Source organism: Scyliorhinus torazame, chromosome 18 (assembly GCF_047496885.1).
Source record: "Scyliorhinus torazame isolate Kashiwa2021f chromosome 18, sScyTor2.1, whole genome shotgun sequence".
NCBI classification, from domain to species: Eukaryota; Metazoa; Chordata; class Chondrichthyes; order Carcharhiniformes; family Scyliorhinidae; genus Scyliorhinus; species Scyliorhinus torazame.
In genome coordinates this window covers 170,101,593-170,120,407 of record NC_092724.1, presented here as the reverse complement: position 1 = coordinate 170,120,407, position 18,815 = coordinate 170,101,593, and the positions used below count along the sequence as shown (strand labels likewise).

Genomic DNA, 18,815 nt, shown 5'->3' with positions numbered 1-18,815 from the left:
ATTCCTCCTCATCTCTGTTTTAAAGGATCGTCCCTTTAGTCTGAGATGGTGTCCTCTGGTTCTAGTTTTCCTAGTTTTTCCTACAAGTGGAAACATCTTCACGTCCACTCTATCCAGGCCTCGCAGTATCCTGTAAGTTTCAATAAGATCCCCCCTCATCCTTCTAAACTCCAAAGAGTACAGACCCAGAGTCCTCAAACATTCCCCATACGACAAGTTCTTCGTTCCAGGGATCATTCTTGTGAACCTCTGGACCCTTTACAAGGCCAGCACATCCTTCCTTAGATCCGGGGCCCAAAACTGCTCACAATACTCCAAATGGGGTCTGACCAGAGCCTTATACAGCCTCAGAAGTACATCCCTGCTCTTGTATTCTAGCCCGCTCGACATGAATGCTAACATTGCATTTGCCTTCCTAACTGCCGACTGAACCTGCACGTTAACCTTAAGAGAATCGTGAACTAGGACTCCCAAGTCCCTTTGTGCTTCTGATTTCCGAAGCCTTTCCCCATTGAGAAGATAGTCTGTGCCTAAATTCCTCCTTCCAAAGTGCACAACCTCACACTTTTCCACATTGTATTCCATCTGCCACTTCTTTATCCACTCTCTCAGCTTGTCCAGGTCATTCTGCAGCCTCTCTGCTTCTTCAATACTATCTAATAATAATAATCACTTATTGTCACAAGTCGGCTTCAATGAAGTTACTGTGAAAAGCCCCTAGTCGCCACATTCCGGCGCCTGTTCGGGGAGGCTGGTACGAGAATTGAACCCGCGATGGTGGCCTTGTTCTGCATTACAAGCCAACTGTTTAGCCCACTGTGCTAAACGAGCCCCTATCATAGAATCATAGAATTTACAGTGCAGAAGGAGGCCATTCGGCCCATCGAGTCTGCACCTTGCAAAGAGCACCTCACTTAAGCTCACACCTCTACCCTATCTGTAACCCAGTAACCCCACCTAACCTTATTGGACACTAAGGGCAATTTAGCATGCCCAATTCACCTAACCTGCACATCTTTGGACTGTGGGAGGAAACCGGAGCACCCGGAGGAAACCCACGCAGACACGGGAAGAACGTGCAGACTCCGCACAGTGACCCAAGACGGGAATCGAACCTGAGACCCTGTAGCTGTGAAGCAACTGTGATAACCACTGTGCTACCGTGCTGTCCAATATCTTTGTGTCATCTGCAAATTTAGCAACAGTGCCTTCAGTTCCTTCTTCCAGATCATTTATGTATATTGTGAAAAGTTGTGGTCCCAGCACAGACCCCTGAGGCAGACCACTAGTCACCGGCTGCCATCCTGAAAAAGACCCCTTTATCCCCACACTCTGCCTTCCACCAGTCAGCCAATCCTCTATCCTGGGCAGCACGGTAGCACAAGTGGCTAGCACTGTGGCTTCACAGCGCCAGGGTCCCGGGTTCGATTCCCCACTGGGTCACTGTCTGTGCGGAGTCTGCACGTTCTCTCCGTGTGTGCGTGGGTTTCCTCCGGGTGCTCCGGTTTTCTCCCACAGTCCAAAGACGTGCAGGTTAGGTGGATTGGTCGTGATAAGTTGCCCTTCGTGACCAAAAAGGTCAGGAGGGGTTATTGGGTTACAGGGATAGGGGGGAAGTGAGGGCTTAAATGGTTCGGTGCAGACTCGATGGGCCGAATGGCCTCCTTCTGCACTGTATGTTCTATGTACTATGTACACACCAGGATCTTGCCCTTAACACCATGGGCTCATAACTTATTTAATTAACTTATTTAACAGTCTCCTATGCGGCACCTTGTCAAAGGCCTTCTGGAAATCTAAATAAATCGCGTCCACTGGTTCTCCTTTGTTTAACTTCCTTGTTACCTCCTCAAAGAACTCTAACAGATTTGTCAGACATGAATCCGTGCTGTCAGTCCTATTGCTGTAGATTCTGGCATATAAATCAAACCAGAATATAAGACTATCCCATTTTTCTTGGCATACAAATCAATCCCCCGTTTTTAAAAATGCTGTGCTTTCACTCGGAGTTGGCCTTAATTTTTCACCTTAGAAATGCATGTTTTAGTTAGGTTGTGTGGGGGTTTAAGACTAGCCCTGAGAGAGCAGACTGCGTGTGGCCAGAAATCTGTCTACTGACAAAGAAATGAAGTATGAAACTGGTTTCCAGCTAAAAGTCCGAACATTTGTTAACTCATCAAAGAACTGTGATCAAGGGCATCGAGGGAATTCAGTATGAGTGAAAAACTGTTGTGAGAATGGAAACAGAAGTAACTCCTGAAGAAGATGCCTAGACCAAATGTGCCATGGGGACAGGGACCATATAACTGGATGGATCTTTGACGTTCTTCAGAATGGTCACTATGTATATATGCATTTAATTGTCCAAATCAAATCCTGAGTCCAGCAAAGATTTCAGATGTCCAGTGGTGCTGCAAGCCCAAAATCGCTCCGAGACCACCAAAGATCTCAATGGCAAAATTATTAGTTTCCGTTGATTTGGTTCAAAATGGTTCTCGTGACAACCCCAGGCCACGAGGAGACGCAGTGGTCCTAACCTGCCTGGCCGATGGAACAAATTTAAAGTCGTTTTCAAATGTCAAACCATCCCAAAGTCGAGTTCACTGCAGGAGCTTTTGTTTCGTGACAGCAGTTGGATTGAGGAAGGTGGAGCGACGTTGCAGATCGATAATGTGTGGAATATGCATTCCGATGGCCTACTCAAAGAACGAGGCTTATTAGTGTGGGACATGTTCAGGTGCCATATAACCAATGAGATAAAGGAATATGTGAAGAAATGCCACCCAAGCTGCAGTTACAGAAGAGAGTCTAACATTCGCAGTTTCACCTTTGCACCTGAACATCAACAGCCATTCGCACTGAATGGAAAGGTGGATGATTGATGGAGGGGGAACCTTCACCAAGAGTGGAAATATGTCTGCTGTCCAGCTTGATGTTTCCTGTGGGGATGCTAATTATGCACAAACTTTCATCAGATGGTTCAGAAAACGTGGACTATCTAATTTGTCGAGGAAGATGATTTGTTGTGGAGGGAGAAACCGGAAGCACCGTGTCTGATCCGGAGTGAGCTCCTTACGGGGGTGCTGCAGCTAAAACCACTCACTATTAACTTGATCAACTCTGTCAGATAAATGTGATGGTTTTAGAATATTTTGATTATGGTTAACAGTATCCTTGCAGACTTAATCCATTCTATAAAACATGTCACGTTGATTTAATTTGAATCACAATTTGTTTCTTTTTATATTTCAAAATGTTGACCACCAACCCCGGCGCATCACAGTTTATACTCGTATAGATCGGCTGCTAATTTTGGGAGGACTTTTCAAGGTTTCAAAGGTTGACTAATATTCTCTGATGTAGAAAATGCAACAGTGGTTCCATCGCTGACCTTCACGTTAAACCACCTTCAAACCTTCTCCAACGCTAACTGTTAAGCTAACCCTTTATATCAAGCAACATCCTATCCATTCTGTCCCACTTCTATTGCAATTTTAAAAAATCAGTCTGATAAGACTATTTCTGACAATCCACATACACCCCCCATCTCCTGTGTTCCCTCGATTGATATGCTCCCATCTACTGCATCACCTTTAAGAAATTGTTTCTTCATAAAAATATTTAATATGAATAATTCGTCCTTCTCTTTCCCTCTGAAAATAAAAGACTAAGAATTGGGGTAAGTGCAAAGTGTTACTGAGGCAGAGAAGCGTAATTTTGAACATATGCTAACTTATATTTTTTTGTGTGGGCTCAGGCGATTGTAAGAATGTAACATTTGTTTTTATGCCCTCTTGGAAATGGATGTCAAGAATTTTTGAAACACAGAATCTTTGACAAAATGGCACAGTGGGTAGTGCTGCTGCCTCACAGCTCCAGGGTCTCAGGTTTAATTCCGACCTCGGGTCACTGTCAGTGTGGAGTTTGCACTTTCTCCCCGTGTCTGCGTGGGTTTCCTCCGGGTGCCCCCACAGTCCAAAGATGTGCAGGTTAGGTGGATTGGCCATGCTAAATTACCCAAAGATTAGGTGGGGTTACAGGGATGGGCCTGGGTTTGGGCCTGGGTAGGGGGCTCTTTCAGAAGGTCAGTGAAGACTCGATGGGCTGAATGGCCTCCTTCTGCACTGTAGGGACTCTGTGCTTCATTTTGAATGTCTTCTGCAACCTTTCCCAAACGGATTCAACCTGTGACCTAATTAGTTGTTTCTGTAGTGGAGCATTATCTATTCAATGATCCTACTGCTCAACCATGTAATTTCTCTGCAGTAAACTCACTGCTACTGCTGTCTGTAATGGCAAATGTCTGGGTCGGCCCTTTAACCAGAAATGCTTTGAGAGTTGCAATCCAGTGTAAAGATCAGGTCTGATCTGTGAGCACTCCATGCATTTCTGTCACAACCTTTGCACCTGGCCCAGATTGTGTGGATTAAAGAACAGATACTGGAGCAAGTTCAATTTCCAGAAGTTTTTTTAACACTGTATATTCTTCCTTACAGATTCATGATTACAGAAATGCTATAATTGTGGCAAAGTCACCGGCTGCAGCCAAGAGGTAAGGGTGTTGCTGATGGATTGGATTGTAAACTCATGGGAGAATAGGGAGTACACTAAAGCCTCTTTAGAACATACAGTGCAGAGCAAGGCCATTCGGCCAATCGAGTCTGCACCGATCCACTTAAACCCTCACCTCCACCCTATCCCTGTAACCCAGTAACCCCTCCCAACCTTTTTGGAGACGAAGGGCAATCCACCTAACCTGCACGTCTTTGGACTGTGGGAGGAAACCGGAGCCCCCGGAGGAAACCCACGCAGACACTGGGAGAACGTACAGACTCCGCACGCACTGACCCAGCGGGGAATCGAACCTGGGACCCTGGCGCTGTGAAGCCACAGTGCTAACCACTTGTGCTTTAAATGCCTCTGGACTCATGACTCTCCCAAAATATATGCAATCCTCTAATTCTGACCTCCTGAACATCTTTGGTTTTAATTAATCCACTGTTATGGCTGTGTCTTCAATTATCTACGTTTTAAACTCTGGAATTCGCTCCCTAAACCTCTCTGCCTCACGGAAGACTGGTACAGAAGCTGAAGTCACATGGGACAGCGGTGAGGTGGTAAGATGGATACAGAACTGGCTCGGTCACAGAAGGCAAAGGGTAGCAGTAGAAGGGTGTTTTTCTGAATGGAAGGTTGTGACTCGTGTTCCACGGGGATCGGTGCTGGGGCCTCTGTTGTTTGTGGTGTACACAAACGATTTGGAGGAAAATGTAGCCGGTCTGATTAGTAAGTTTGCGGATGACACCAAGGGTGGTGGAGAGGCCGATAGTGTTGAGGATTGTCAGAGGATACAGCAGGACATCGATAGGTTGGAGACTTGGGCAGAGAAATGGCAAATGGAGTTTAATCCGGTCAAATGTCAGGCAATGCATTTTGGTAGGTCTAACATAGAGGGGAAATTTACCGTAAATGGTGAAACTCTTCGGAATATAGAATGTCACAGAGATCTGGGCGTGCAGGTCCACAGATCTTAGAAGGTGGCAACACAAGTGGACAAGGTAGTCAAGAAGGGATATGGAATGCTTGCCCTCATTGGACGGGGCATCGAGTATAAAAACTGGCAAGTCAGGCTGCAGTTGTATAGAACCTTGGTAAGGCCGCACTTGGAATATTGCACACAATTCTGGTCGCCGCACTGCCAGAAGGATGTGGAGGCTTTGGAGAGGGTGCAGAGGAGGTTTACCAGGATGTTGCCTGGTCTGGAGGGTGTTAGCTATGTGGAGAGGCTGAATAGACTCTGACTGTTTTCATTAGAAAGACGGAGGTTTAGGGGTGACCTGGTCAAGGCCTACAAGATTGAGGGGCATGGATAGAGTGGATGGGCAGGCACTCTTTCCCAGGGTGGAGGGGTCAGTCACCAGGGGGCATAGGTTTAAGGTCCAGGGGGCAATGTTTAGAGGAGATGTGCGAGGCAGGTTTTTTACACAGAGGATGGCTGGAACGCGTTGCCAGGGGAGGTTGTGGAAGCAGATACATTAACGGCGTTCAAAAGGCATCTTGACAAACACATGGTATAGGATGGGTATAGAGGGAGATGGCACAAGGATTAACCCTAACTTATTTATTTAAAAATGAAGAGTGCCCTGTGGAACACTCCGCCTCGCCCGACCCCCGCCTCGCCCGACCCCCGCCTCGCCCGACCCATCTGAATAACTTTCTTTAAGTCTTACTCTCTTTTTAATTTTGTTACTAATTGGTATCCATCTGCTACTTGTCCTTTGACTCCACATTGTCCCTTTTCACAGAATCACAGAATACTACAGCGCAGAAGAGGCCCTTCGGCCCATCGAGTCTGCACCGACGCATGAAGGGCCCTGAGCCCACCTAATCCCATTTTCCAGCATTGGGCCCATAGCCTGGAATGTTATGAGGTGCCGAGCGCTCATCCAGGTACTTATTAAAGGATGTGAGGCAACCCGCCTCTACCCCCCTCCCAGGCCGTGCGTTCCAGACCCTCACCACCCTCTGGGTAAAAAACTTTTTCCTCAAATCCCCCCAAAACCTCCAACCCCTCACCTTGAACATGTGTCCCCCTTGTAACCGACCCTCCAACTAAGGGGAACAGCTGCTCCCTCTCCACCCTGTCCGTGCCCCTCAGAATCTTGTCCACCTCGATCAGGTCGCCCCTCAGTCTTCTCTGCTCCAGAGAAAACAATCCAAGCTCATCCAACCTCTCTTCATAACTGACATGTTCCATCCCAGGCACCACCCTGGTGAATCTCCTCTGCACCCCCTCCAGTGCAATCACATCCTTCCTGTAATGTGGTGACCAGAATTGCACACAGTACTCCAGCTGTGGCCTCACCAAAGTTCTCCAACTCCAACATGACCTCCCTGCTTTTGTAATCGATGCCCTGATTGATAAAGGTGAGTGCCCCATTTGCCTTTTTCACCTCCCTATTAACCTGCCCTTCTGCCTTCAGAGATCTATGAACAAACACGCCAAGGCCCCTTTTGTTCTTTGAAATTTTCCAGTGTCAGACCTTTCATTGAATACTTCCTTGTTAAATTACACCTTCCAAAGTGTAACACCTCACACTTTTCAGGGTTAAATTCCGTCTGCCACTTTTCTGCCCATTTTACCATCGCGCCTATAATCTTCCTGTAACCCGGGACACTCACTCTCACTGTTAACCACCCGGCCAATCTTTGTGTCATCCACAAACTTACTGATCCTATCCTCCGCAAGGCATCTATGTCAATTATATAAATAATGAATAATAGGAGACCCAGCACAGATCCCTGCGGTACGCCACTGGGCAGCGACTTCCAGTCACTAAAGCAGCCGTCTGTCATCACCCTCTGTCTCCTACAGCTCAGCCAATTATGAATCCACCTTATCAAATCCCCCTGTATCCCGTGTGCATTTATCATCTTAATAAATCTCCCATGTGGGACCTTGTCAAAGGCTTTGCTGAAATCCAGCTACATCAACCGCACTACCCTCATCTACACACCTGGTCACATGCTCAAAATTCAATCAAATTTGTTAGGCATGACCTCCCTCTGACAAAGCTATGCTGACTATTCCTGATCAAACCTTCCCTCTCCAAGTGGAGATAGATTCTCTCCTTCAGAATCTTCTTTAATAGTTCCCCCACCACTGACGTGAGGCTCACTGGTCTGTAATTCCCTGGCTTATCCCTACAGCCTTTCTCAAATATCGGAACCAGATCAGCTGTTCTCCAGTCCTACTGGCACCTCCCCTGTGGCCAGAGAGGAATTAAAGATTTGGGTCCGAGCCCCTGCAATCTCCTCCCTCACCTCCCACTGCAGCCTGGGACACAATTCATCCGGACCTGGAGATTTCTCCACTTTTAAGCCTCCAATACCCCTTGTCCCTCCCTATGACAATTTTGACCAGTTGGTTTTGCAAACACAAATTCAGAAATGATTTCCAGCAAAAACTAAGCATATGGGTTTGCATCCAAACGGAGTGGCTGTGACCTCTGAAAGCAACACTCGTTCTGAAAGTAACTGGCCTGATTACCCTCAGAGCCAGATTCAAATAACAGAGAACCACACCTGGATCTGTTTTGGAGAAAACAAATAAGGTTCTCTGTTAAATCCGTCGCTGATTATGTAAGATGCACGTTGCATTTGAAGACTGGTGCCTTAAAATTGCCCAGGGGTTAGAGGCATTAGCTTGGCTGCATCTTGCATGCTGCTGATTTTCACACACCACTCTCTTTGTGATCTGTTGGTGAGTGGTCAGGAGTTCATTATGCACAAGATACCACTTTGATTTTAACATAATTGCTTCCTTACTTCTCAACATAGGTCGCTGTGCCAGTTCAGAATGATTTCCATTTTCAGAATCAGCAAGCATGCACTTCAAGCCAGATACATGTTATAACAGAAAAGCTTAACTTTGACATGCTTCTGTCTGTTTGACACCCTGTGTTTCAGAGCGCAGTCTTATGCAGAGAGGTTACGGCTGGGACTGGCAGTGATACACGGAGAGGCCCAGTATGCAGAATACGATATGGTGGATGGTCGTCACTCACCACCAGCTGTGAAGAACACATCAATACATTCTGGTCTGGAATTACCATGTAAGAAATATACTCGGCTGCAGTTTCTCAGGATTGTGCCTGTTTCAGATGCTCATGAAGCTTCAGACATCAAGGACCGCACGGTGGAGCAGTGGGTTAGCACTGCTGCCTCACGGCGCCGAGGCCCCAGGTTCGATCCCGGCTCTGGGTCACTGTCCGTGTGGAGTTTGCACATTCTCCCCGTGTCTGTGTGGGTTTCACCCCCACAACCCAAAAATGTGCCGGCTGGGTGGATTGGCCACGCTAAATTGCCCTTAATTGGAAAAAATGAATTGGGTACTCTAAATTTATAAAACAACAAATAATAATAAAATAAAGCTTCAGACATCAAAAGTAGAAAGACTGAATCTGACATCTTTCCTGGTGGCTGTGTCTAAGCTGTGGGAGGGATCGATAAACTCACCATATCAGCAGCTGGCACTTGCATTAGAGTTGCAGTCGTTTCAATTTTGTTCATTAACTTTGATAACAAATACTTGGAAACTGGGCACAGTCAGAATGTTTTTCTTTTGAAAACTAAACTTAACAATAGCTGCTGCTTAGAGATGTTTTGTGCTAGGAGGTGCTGCACCAACACCTATTGCTTATGATTTGTTTTACTGCCACTAAAACTAGTTCCAGTTTCTTTATGGTCCATCAGCTGCTCCCAAATACGGTCCTGTTCACAGTTTCTTTTGTTATGGGCGAGGCGTTTTCACAACCCCAAAATGTATCATGGAGTTCAACCAACCTCTCCCTTTAATGTATTTGTTGCTTTTCCGAGCACACGGCTTGTTCCCTAGGTGTGGGATTACAATTATGGACACGTGGGTTTTTAAACACAAAACACTGTTTATTTCATGAACTCAACTTAACATTTTAAATAAACATGGATCTCTTAACACCCCTCACTTCAAAGATAACTCAGAAAATATTGCAACAGTAAATACTTCCTTAAAATGTTCCTTCAAACTTCCAAGAGACTTAACACCTTTAAACAAAATCACATCAGGTTAAAGGCTTCACTATCATAAGTTTAAATCACCCAAATGATCCAGAGATAGTCTTTTATGGCAGACATCACAGCAAATCCAGCTCACTGCAAAACACAGACACTCACAAGCTCTTTTCAAACTGCAAAACTAAACTGCAAAATGGCTGACCTGAGCTGAGCACCACCCACTCTATGACATCACTGTTTTCATAAAGGTACATTGCTTAAACATTCGGTTCTTAAAGGCACTCTCGCACGACACTTTCCTTCTCAAACTTTCTTCCCAGAAAGGTTTCAAACCTTCCCTTCCCTGAATGCACTAACGCTTGTGCCATTGTTTTGTACTGTTGTTTGTGCAAGAGAGCAAGTAGAAAATCACACCTTTTATAGTTACACACCGTCTCTCTCTCTCGCACACTTCATCATTCATTCAAACATACCCGCTCTCTGCACCCCCCCCAGCCCCGCTCTCTGCACCCCCCCCAGCCCCGCTCTCTGCACCCCCCCAGCCCTGCTCTCTGCACATCGCCCGCCCCCAGCCCCGCTCTCGCCCGCCCCCAGCCCCGCTCTCGCCCGCCCCCAGCCCCGCTCTCGCCCGCCCCCAGCCCCGCTCTCGCCCGCCCCCAGCCCCGCTCTCGCCCGCCCCCAGCCCCGCTCTCGCCCGCCCCCAGCCCCGCTCTCGCCCGCCCCCAGCCCCGCTCTCGCCCGCCCCCAGCCCCGCTCTCGCCCGCCCCCAGCCCCGCTCTCGCCCGCCCCCAGCCCCGCTCTCGCCCGCCCCCAGCCCCGCTCTCGCCAGCCCCGCTCTCGCCCGCCCCCAGCCCCGCTCTCGCCAGCCCCACTCTCGCCCGCTTTCGCCCAGCCCCGCTCTCGCCCGCCCCCGCTCTAGCCCGCCCCCGGCCCCGCTCTCGCCCGCCCCCGGCCCCGCTCTCGCCCGCCCCGCTCTCGCCCGCCCCCGGCTCTGCTCTCATAGAACATAGAACATAGAACATAGAAAATACAGCACAGAACAGGCCCTTCAGCCCACGATGTTGTGCCGAACCTTTGTCCTAGATTAATCATAGATTATCATTGAATTTACAGTGCAGAAGGAGGCCATTCGGCCCTTTGAGTCTGCACCGGCTCTTGGAAAGAGCACCATACCCAAACTCAACACCTCCACCCAACACCAAGGGCAATTTGGACATTAAGGGCAATTTATCATTGGCCAATTCACCTAACCCGCACATCTTTGGACTGTGGGAGGAAACCGGAGCACCCGGAGGAAACCCACGCAGACACGGGGAGGACGTGCAGACTCCGCACAGACAATGACCCAAGCCGGAATCGAACCTGGGACCATGGAGCTGTGAAGCAATTGTGCTATCCACAATGCTACCGTACTGCCCTTAAGAACAAATAAATCTACATTATATCATTTTACCGTCATCCATGTACCTATCCAATAGCTGCTTGAAGGTCCCTAATGTTTCCGACTCAACTACTTCCACAGGCAGTGCATTCCATGCCCCCACTACTCTCTGGGTAAAGAACCTACCTCTGATATCCCTCCTATATCTTCCACCTTTCACCTTAAATTTATGTCCCCTTGTAATGGTTTGTTCCACCCGGGGAAAAAGTCTCTGACTGTCTATCTATTCCCCTGATCATCTTATAAACCTCTATCAAGTCGCCCCTCATCCTTCTCCGCTCTAATGAGAAAAGGCCTAGCACCCTCAACCTTTCCTCGTAAGACCTACTCTCCATTCCAGGTAACATCCTGGTAAATCTTCTTTGCACCTTTTCCAGAGCTTCCACATCCTTCCTAAAATGAGGCGACCAGAACTGTACACAGTACTCCAAATGTGGCCGTACCAAAGTTTTGTACAGCTGCATCATCACCTCACGGCTCTTAAATTCAATCCCTCTGTTAATGAACGCGAGCACACCATAGGCCTTCTTCACAGCTCTGTCCACTTGAGTGGCAACTTTCAAAGATGTATGAACATAGACCCCAAGATCTCTCTGCTCCTCCACATTGCCAAGAACTCTACCGTTAACCCTATATTCCGCATTCATATTTGTCCTTCCAAAATGGACAACCTCACACTTTTCAGGGTTAAACTCCATCTGCCACTTCTCAGCCCAGCTCTGCATCCTATCTATGTCTCTTTGCAGCCGACAACAGCCCTCCTTACTATCCACAACTCCACCAATCTTTGTATCGTCTGCAAATTTACTGACCCACCCTTCAACTCCCTCATCCAAGTCATTAATGAAAATCACAAACAGCAGAGGACCCAGAACTGATCCCTGCGGTACGCCACTGGTAACTGGGATCCAGGCTGAATATTTGCCATCCACCACCACTCTCTGACTTCTATCGGTTAGCCAGTTCGTTATCCAACTGGCCAAATTTCCCACTATCCCATGCCTCCTTACTTTCTGCATAAGCCTACCATGGGGAACTTTATCAAATGCCTTACTAAAATCCATGTACACTACATCCACTGCTTTACCTTCATCCACATGCTTGGTCACCTCCTCAAAGAATTCAATAAGATTTGTAAGGCAAGACCTACCCCTCACAAATCCGTGCTGACTATCCCGAATCAAGCAGTGTCTTTCCAGATGCTCAGAAATCCTATCCTTCAGTACCCTTTCCATTACTTTGCCTACCACCGAAGGCAATTACTTTGCCTACCACTCTCGCCCGCCCCCGGCCCTGCTCTCGCCCGCCCCCGGCCTCGCTCTCGCCCGCCCCCGCTCTCGCCCGCCCCCGGCCCCGCTCTCGCCCGCCCCCGGCCCCGCTCTTGCCCGCCCCCGGCCCCGCTCTTGCCCGCCCCTGGCCCCGCTCTCGCCCGGCTCCGCTCTCGCCCGCCCCTGGCCCCGCTCTCGCCCGGCCCCGCTCTCGCCCGCCCCAGCCCCGCTCTCGCCCGCCCCCCCCAGCCCCGCTCTCGCCCGCCCCCCCCCCCCCCCAGCCCCGCTCTCGCCCCCCCCCCAGCCCCGCTCTCGCCCCCCCCCAGCCCCGCTCTCGCCCCCCCCCAGCCCCGCTCTTGCCCGCCCCCCCCAGCCCCGCTCTTGCCCGCCCCCCCCAGCCCCGCTCTTGCCCCCCCCAGCCCCGCTCTTGCCCCCCCCCAGCCCCGCTCTCGCCCCCCCCCCAGCCCCGCTCTCGCCCCCCCCCCAGCCCCGCTCTCGCCCCCCCCCAGCCCCGCTCTCGCCCCCCCCAGCCCCGCTCTCGCCCCCCCCCAGCCCCGCTCTCGCCCCCCCCCAGCCCCGCTCTCGCCCCCCCCCAGCCCCGCTCTCGCCCCCCCCCAGCCCCGCTCTCGCCCCCCCCCAGCCCCGCTCTCACCCCCCCCAGCCCCGCTCTCGCCCGCCCCCTGCTCTCGCCCGCCCCCTGCTCTCGCCCGCCCCCGGCCCCGCTCTCGCCCGCCCCCGGCCCCGCTCTCGCCCGCCCCCGGCCCCGCTCTCGCCCGCCCCCGGCCCCGCTCTCGCCCGCCCCCGGCCCCACTCTCGCCCGCCCCCGGCCCCGCTCTCGCCCGCCCCCGGCCCCGCTCTCGCCCGGCCCCGCTCTCGCCCGGCCCCGCTCTCGCCCGCCCCCGGCCCCGCTCTCGCCCGCCCCCGGCCCCGCTCTCGCCCGCCCCCGCCCGGCCCCCGCTCTCGCCCGCCCCCGCCCGGCCCCCGCTCTCGCCTGCCCCCGGCCCCGCTCTCGCCTGCCCCCGGCCCCGCTCTCGCCTGCCCCCGGCCCCGCTCTCGCCTGCCCCCGGCCCCGCTCTCGCCTGCCCCCGGCCCCGCTCTCGCCTGCCCCCGGCCCCGCTCTCGCCTGCCCCCGGCCCCGCTCTCGCCTGCCCCCGGCCCCGCTCTCGCCTGCCCCCGGCCCCGCTCTCGCCTGCCCCCGGCCCCGCTCTCGCCTGCCCCCGGCCCCGCTCTCGCCTGCCCCCGGCCCCGCTCTCGCCTGCCCCCGGCCCCGCTCTCGCCTGCCCCCGGCCCCGCTCTCGCCTGCCCCCGGCCCCGCTCTCGCCTGCCCCCGGCCCCGCTCTCGCCCGCCCCTGGCCCCACTCTCGCCCGGCCCCGCTCTCGCCCGCCCCCGGCCCCGCTCTCGCCTGCCCCCCCCCAGCCCCGCTCTCGCCCGCCCAGCCCCGCTCTCGCCCCCCCCCCGCTCTCGCCCGCCCCCCCCAGCCCCGCTCTCGCCCGCCCGCCCCCCCCCAGCCCCGCTCTCGCCCGCCCCCCCCCAGCCCCGCTCTCGCCCGCCCCCCCCCCCCCAGCCCCGCTCTCGCCCGCCCCCCCCCCCCCCAGCTCCGCCCTCGCCCGGCCCTGCTCTCGCCCGCTCCCGGCCCCGCTCTCGCCCGCCACCCCCCCCAAACCCCGCTCTCGCCCGCCCCCCCCCAGCCCAGCTCTCGCCCGCCCGCCCCCCCCCAGCCCCGCTCTCGCCCGCCCCCCCCAGCCCCGCTCTCGCCCGCCCCCCCCCACAGCTCCGCTCTCGCCCCCCCCCAGCCCCGCTCTCGCCCCCCGCTCTCGCCCCCCCCGCCCCCAGCCCCGCTCTCGCCCGCCCCCGGCCCCGCTCTCTCTCTCACCCGCCCCCGCTCTCGCTCTCGCCCGCCCCCTGCCCCGCTCTCGCCCGCCCCCGGCCCCGCTCTCGCCCGCCCCCGCTCTCGCTCGCCCCCGGCCCCCATGCCACCAGCCCCGTTCTCGCCCGCCCCCGGCCCCGCTCTCGCCCGCCCCGGCCCCGCTCTCGCCCGCCCCCGGCCCCGCTCTCGCCCGCCCCCGGCCCCGCTCTCGCCCGCCCCCGGCCCCGCTCTCGCCCGCCCCCGGCCCCGCTCTCGCCCGCCCCCGGCCCCGCTCTCGCCCGCCCCCGGCCCCGCTCTCGCCCGCCCCCGGCCCCGCTCTCGCCCGCCCCCGGCCCCGCTCTCGCCCGCCCCCGGCCCCGCTCTCGCCCGCCCCCGGCCCCGCTCTCGCCCGCCCCCGGCCCCGCTCTCGCCCGCCCCCGGCCCCGCTCTCGCCCGCCCCCGGCCCCGCTCTCGCCCGCCCCCGGCCCCGCTCTCGCCCGCCCCCGGCCCCGCTCTCGCCCGCCCCCGGCCCCGCTCTCGCCCGCCCCCGGCCCCGCTCTCGCCCGCCCCCGGCCCCGCTCTCGCCCGCCCCCGGCCCCGCTCTCGCCCGCCCCCGGCCCCGCTCTCGCCCGCCCCCGGCCCCGCTCTCGCCCGCTCCCGGCCCCGCTCTCGCCCGCCCCCGGCCCCGCTCTCGCCCGCCCCCGGCCCCGCTCTCGCCCGCCCCCGGCCCCGCTCTCGCCCGCCCCCGGCCCCGCTCTCGCCCGCCCCCGGCCCCGCTCTCGCCCGCCCCCGCCCCCCCCCCAGCCCCGCCCTCGCCCGCCCCCCAGCCCCGCCCTCGCCCGCCCCCCCCCCCCAGCCCCACTCTCGCCCGCCCCCCCCCCCCCCCAGCCCCACTCTCGCCCGCCCCCCCCCCCCCCAGCCCCACTCTCGCCCGCCCCCCCCCCCCCCCAGCCCCGCTCTCGCCCGCCCCCCCCCCCAGCCCCGCTCTCGCCCGCCCCCCCGCTCTCGGCCGCCCCCGGCCCCGTTCTCTCTCTCGCCCGCTCCCGCTCTCGCCCGCCCCCGGCCCCGCTCTCGCCCGCCCCCTGCCCCGCTCTCGCCCGCCCTCGCCCGCCCCCGCCCCCGCTCTCGCCCGCCCCCGCTCTCGCCCGCCCCCGCTCTCGCCCGCCCCCGGCCCCGCTCTCGCCCGCCCCCGCTCTCGCCCGCCCCCGGCCCCGCTCTCCCCCGCCCCCGCTCTCGCCCGCCCCCGCTCTCGCCCGCCCCCGCTCTCGCCCGCCCCCGCTCTCGCCCGCCCCCGCTCTCGCCCGCCCCCGCTCTCGCCCGCCCCCGCTCTCGCCCGCCCCCGCTCTCGCCCGCCCCCGCTCTCGCCCGCCCCCGCTCTCGCCCGCCCCCGCTCTCGCCCGCCCCCGCTCTCGCCCGCCCCCGCTCTCGCCCGCCCCCGCTCTCGCCCGCCCCCGCTCTCGCCCGCCCCCGCTCTCGCCCGCCCCCGCTCTCGCCCGCCCCCGCTCTCGCCCGCCCCCGCTCTCGCCCGCCCCCGCTCTCGCCCGCCCCCGCTCTCGCCCGCCCCCGCTCTCGCCCGCCCCCGCTCTCGCCCGCCCCCGCTCTCGCCCGCCCCCGCTCTCGCCCGCCCCCGCTCTCGCCCGCCCCCGCTCTCGCCCGCCCCCGCTCTCGCCCGCCCCCGCTCTCGCCCGCCCCCGCTCTCGCCCGCCCCCGCTCTCGCCCGCCCCCGCTCTCGCCCGCCCCCGCTCTCGCCCGCCCCCGCTCTCGCCCGCCCCCGCTCTCGCCCGCCCCCGCTCTCGCCCGCCCCCGCTCTCGCCCGCCCCCGCTCTCGCCCGCCCCCGCTCTCGCCCGCCCCCGCTCTCGCCCGCCCCCGCTCTCGCCCGCCCCCGCTCTCGCCCGCCCCCGCTCTCGCCCGGCCCCGCTCTCGCCCGCCCCCGGCCCCGCTCTCGCCCGCCCCCGGCCCCGCTCTCGCCCGCCCCCGGCCCCGCTCTCGCCCGCCCCCGGCCCCGCTCTCGCCCGCTCACGCCCGCCGCCCCCCCCCCCCCCCGGCCCCGCTCTCGCCCGCCGCGCCCCCAGCCCCGCTCTCGCCCGCCCCCCCCCCTCAGCCCCGCTCTCGCCCGCCCCCCCTCCCTCAGCCCCGCTCTCGCCCGCCCCCCCCCAGCCCCGCTCTCGCCTGGCCCCTCTCTCGCCCGCCCCCGGCCCTGCTCTCGCCTGGCCCCGCTCTCGCCCGCCGCCCCCCCCCCCCCCAGCCCCGCTCTCGCCCGGCCCCGCTCTCGCCCGCCCCCCCCCCCCAGCCCCGCTCTCGCACGGCCCCGCTCTCGCCCCCCCCCCCAGCCCCGCTCTCGCCCGGCCCCGCTCTCGCCCGCCCCCCCCCCCCCAGCCCCGCTCTCGCACGGCCCCGCTCTCGCCCGCCGCCCCCCCAGCCCCGCTCTCGCCCGCCCCCCCAGCCCCGTTCTCGCCCGCCCCCCCCAGCCCCGTTCTCGCCCGCCCCCCCCCCCAGCCCTGCTCTCGCCCGCCCCAGCCCCGCTCTCGCCAGCCCCAGCCCCGCTCTCACCCCCCCCCCCCCCCCAGCCCCGCTCTCGCCCGCCCCCCCGCTCTTGCCCGCCCCCGCTCTCTCTCGCCCGGCCCCGCTCTCGCCCGGCCCCCCCCAGCCCCGCTCTCGCCCGCCCCCCCCCCAGCCCCGCTCTCGCCTGGCCCCGCTCTCGCCCGCCCCCGGCCCCGCTCTCGCCCGCCCCCGCTCTCGCCCGCCCCCGGCCCCGCTCTCGCCCGCCCCCGGCCCCGCTCTCGCCCGCCCCCGCTCTCGCCCGCCCCCGGCCCCGCTCTCGCCCGCCCCCGCTCTCGCCCGCCCCCGGCCCCGCTCTCCCCCGCCCCCGCTCTCGCCCGCCCCCGCTCTCGCCCGCCCCCGGCCCCGCTCTCGCCCGCCGCCCCCCCCCCCCCCCAGCCCTGCTCTCGCCCGCCGCGCCCCCAGCCCCGCTCTCGCCCGCCCCCCCCCCCTCAGCCCCGCTCTCGCCCGCCCCCCCCCCCTCAGCCCCGCTCTCGCCCGCCCCCCCCCAGCCCCGCTCTCGCCTGGCCCCTCTCTCGCCCGCCCCCGGCCCTGCTCTCGCCTGGCCCCGCTCTCGCCCGCCGCCCCCCCAGCCCCGCTCTCGCCCGGCCCCGCTCTCGCCCGCCCCCCCCCCCCCCAGCCCCGCTCTCGCACGGCCCCGCTCTCGCCCCCCCCCCCCCCAGCCCCGCTCTCGCCCGGCCCCGCTCTCGCTCGCCCCCCCCCCCCAGCCCCGCTCTCGCACGGCCCCGCTCTCGCCCGCCGCCCCCCCAGCCCCGCTCTCGCCCGCCCCCCCAGCCCCGTTCTCGCCCGCCCCCCCCAGCCCCGTTCTCGCCCCGCCCCCCCCCCCCAGCCCTGCTCTCGCCCGCCCCCGCTCTCGCCCGCCCCAGCCCCGCTCTCGCCAGCCCCAGCCCCGCTCTCACCCCCCCCCCCCCCCAGCCCCGCTCTCGCCCGCCCCCCCGCTCTTGCCCGCCCCCGGCCCCGCTCTCTCTCGCCCGGCCCCGCTCTCGCCCGGCCCCCCCCCAGCCCCGCTCTCGCCCGCCCCCCCCCCCAGCCCCGCTCTCGCCTGGCCCCGCTCTCGCCCGCCCCCGGCCCCGCTCTCGCCCGCCCCCGGCCCCGCTCTCGCCCGCCCCCGCTCTCGCCCGCCCCCGGCCCCGCTCTCGCCCGCCCCCCGAGGCAGTGAATCCAGTTACAATGCTGTAATTGCTGTGCCGTGAAATGAAATTACATCCAAGGAATGAAAGCTGGAACCGTGACTCTCAACCAGCGAAGCCATTGGAGATGCTCATACATCTGGTCACTCAGTTGATGATCTAATTTCACCTGAAATTGCTTTGTGGTCTGGGATGGTTGGCAGCTGACAGCCTCTGCTGCCGACTTCACTTTCACCATAGCTATGGTTTACATTCCAGGAAATTGATTGCATCTCCTTCAGATGATGCTTGCGAACCTGCCAGGTTCTAATGTCAGTTTGGTTGCTTGAAATTACAAAGTGTGTTAGATGGGAGTGGAATTTAATAGCCCTCTCACCAGCTGATATACAGAAGGTCTGTGTGTGTTTGACTCCATTGCTTTTACTCCTTCACATTATGTTGTATTGTAACTTTGTTTTGTTTTATTAATTTATGTTCTGCCTTTGTGCGTTTGTGCTTTTAGCTGTACATAGGCTGCAAGTTCCGTTTCCTGGCATTGAGCTTCCAAGTACGAGAGTATAATTCTTCCATTTAAATTTGTGCGAGGTCTGGTTCTGGGTTAAGCAGGGCTGTTTGTGATTTGCAGCTTTTTATCTGCATGTTTGAATGGACAGTTGACCATGGAGGGGCCTTGAGTGTCAGACTGAATAACCAGTGAAGCAGAATTTCTCACATTTTTCCTAAATGTATGGAAGGACCATAGTGTCAGTGTCCTGTTAATCAAATAGAAATTCTCTTTTTTTAAAACGAGCATATCCTTCAGCAGTATTGGCATGTTTGTAGAGATTTTAAAAATGCAAATACAGAAGGAATAAAACTTGGGGGTGCTGTTCTGAGAACGTCAGTAAAGGTGAAAAAAAGCAAGCTCCTGCTTTGTGTCATTAGTATCAGCTGATAAACTGCCCAAGACAAACAATCCGATTTGTCTGAAAGGAACTGGGTATGAGATTTATGTTTCACATGTCGATGAGGAAC

General features: G+C 59.0%; 1 protein-coding gene across 4 annotated transcripts in view; it reads left to right on the top strand.

The window, feature by feature from the left end:
• Nucleotides 1-18,815, top strand: part of LOC140395747 (phosphoribosyl pyrophosphate synthase-associated protein 1) — a 56,693-nt gene that overhangs the window by 22,102 nt on the left and 15,776 nt on the right. For 2 of the 4 annotated variants that reach the window (XM_072483903.1, XM_072483901.1), the window contains 3 exons: nucleotides 4,497-4,552; nucleotides 8,470-8,615; nucleotides 18,304-18,348. In XM_072483903.1, coding sequence (XP_072340004.1) covers nucleotides 4,497-4,552; nucleotides 8,470-8,615; nucleotides 18,304-18,348 — 247 coding nt within the window. The remainder of the gene's footprint in view (nucleotides 1-4,496; nucleotides 4,553-8,469; nucleotides 8,616-18,303; nucleotides 18,349-18,815) is intronic. The other 2 variants (XM_072483900.1, XM_072483902.1) reach the window with 1 other exon arrangement.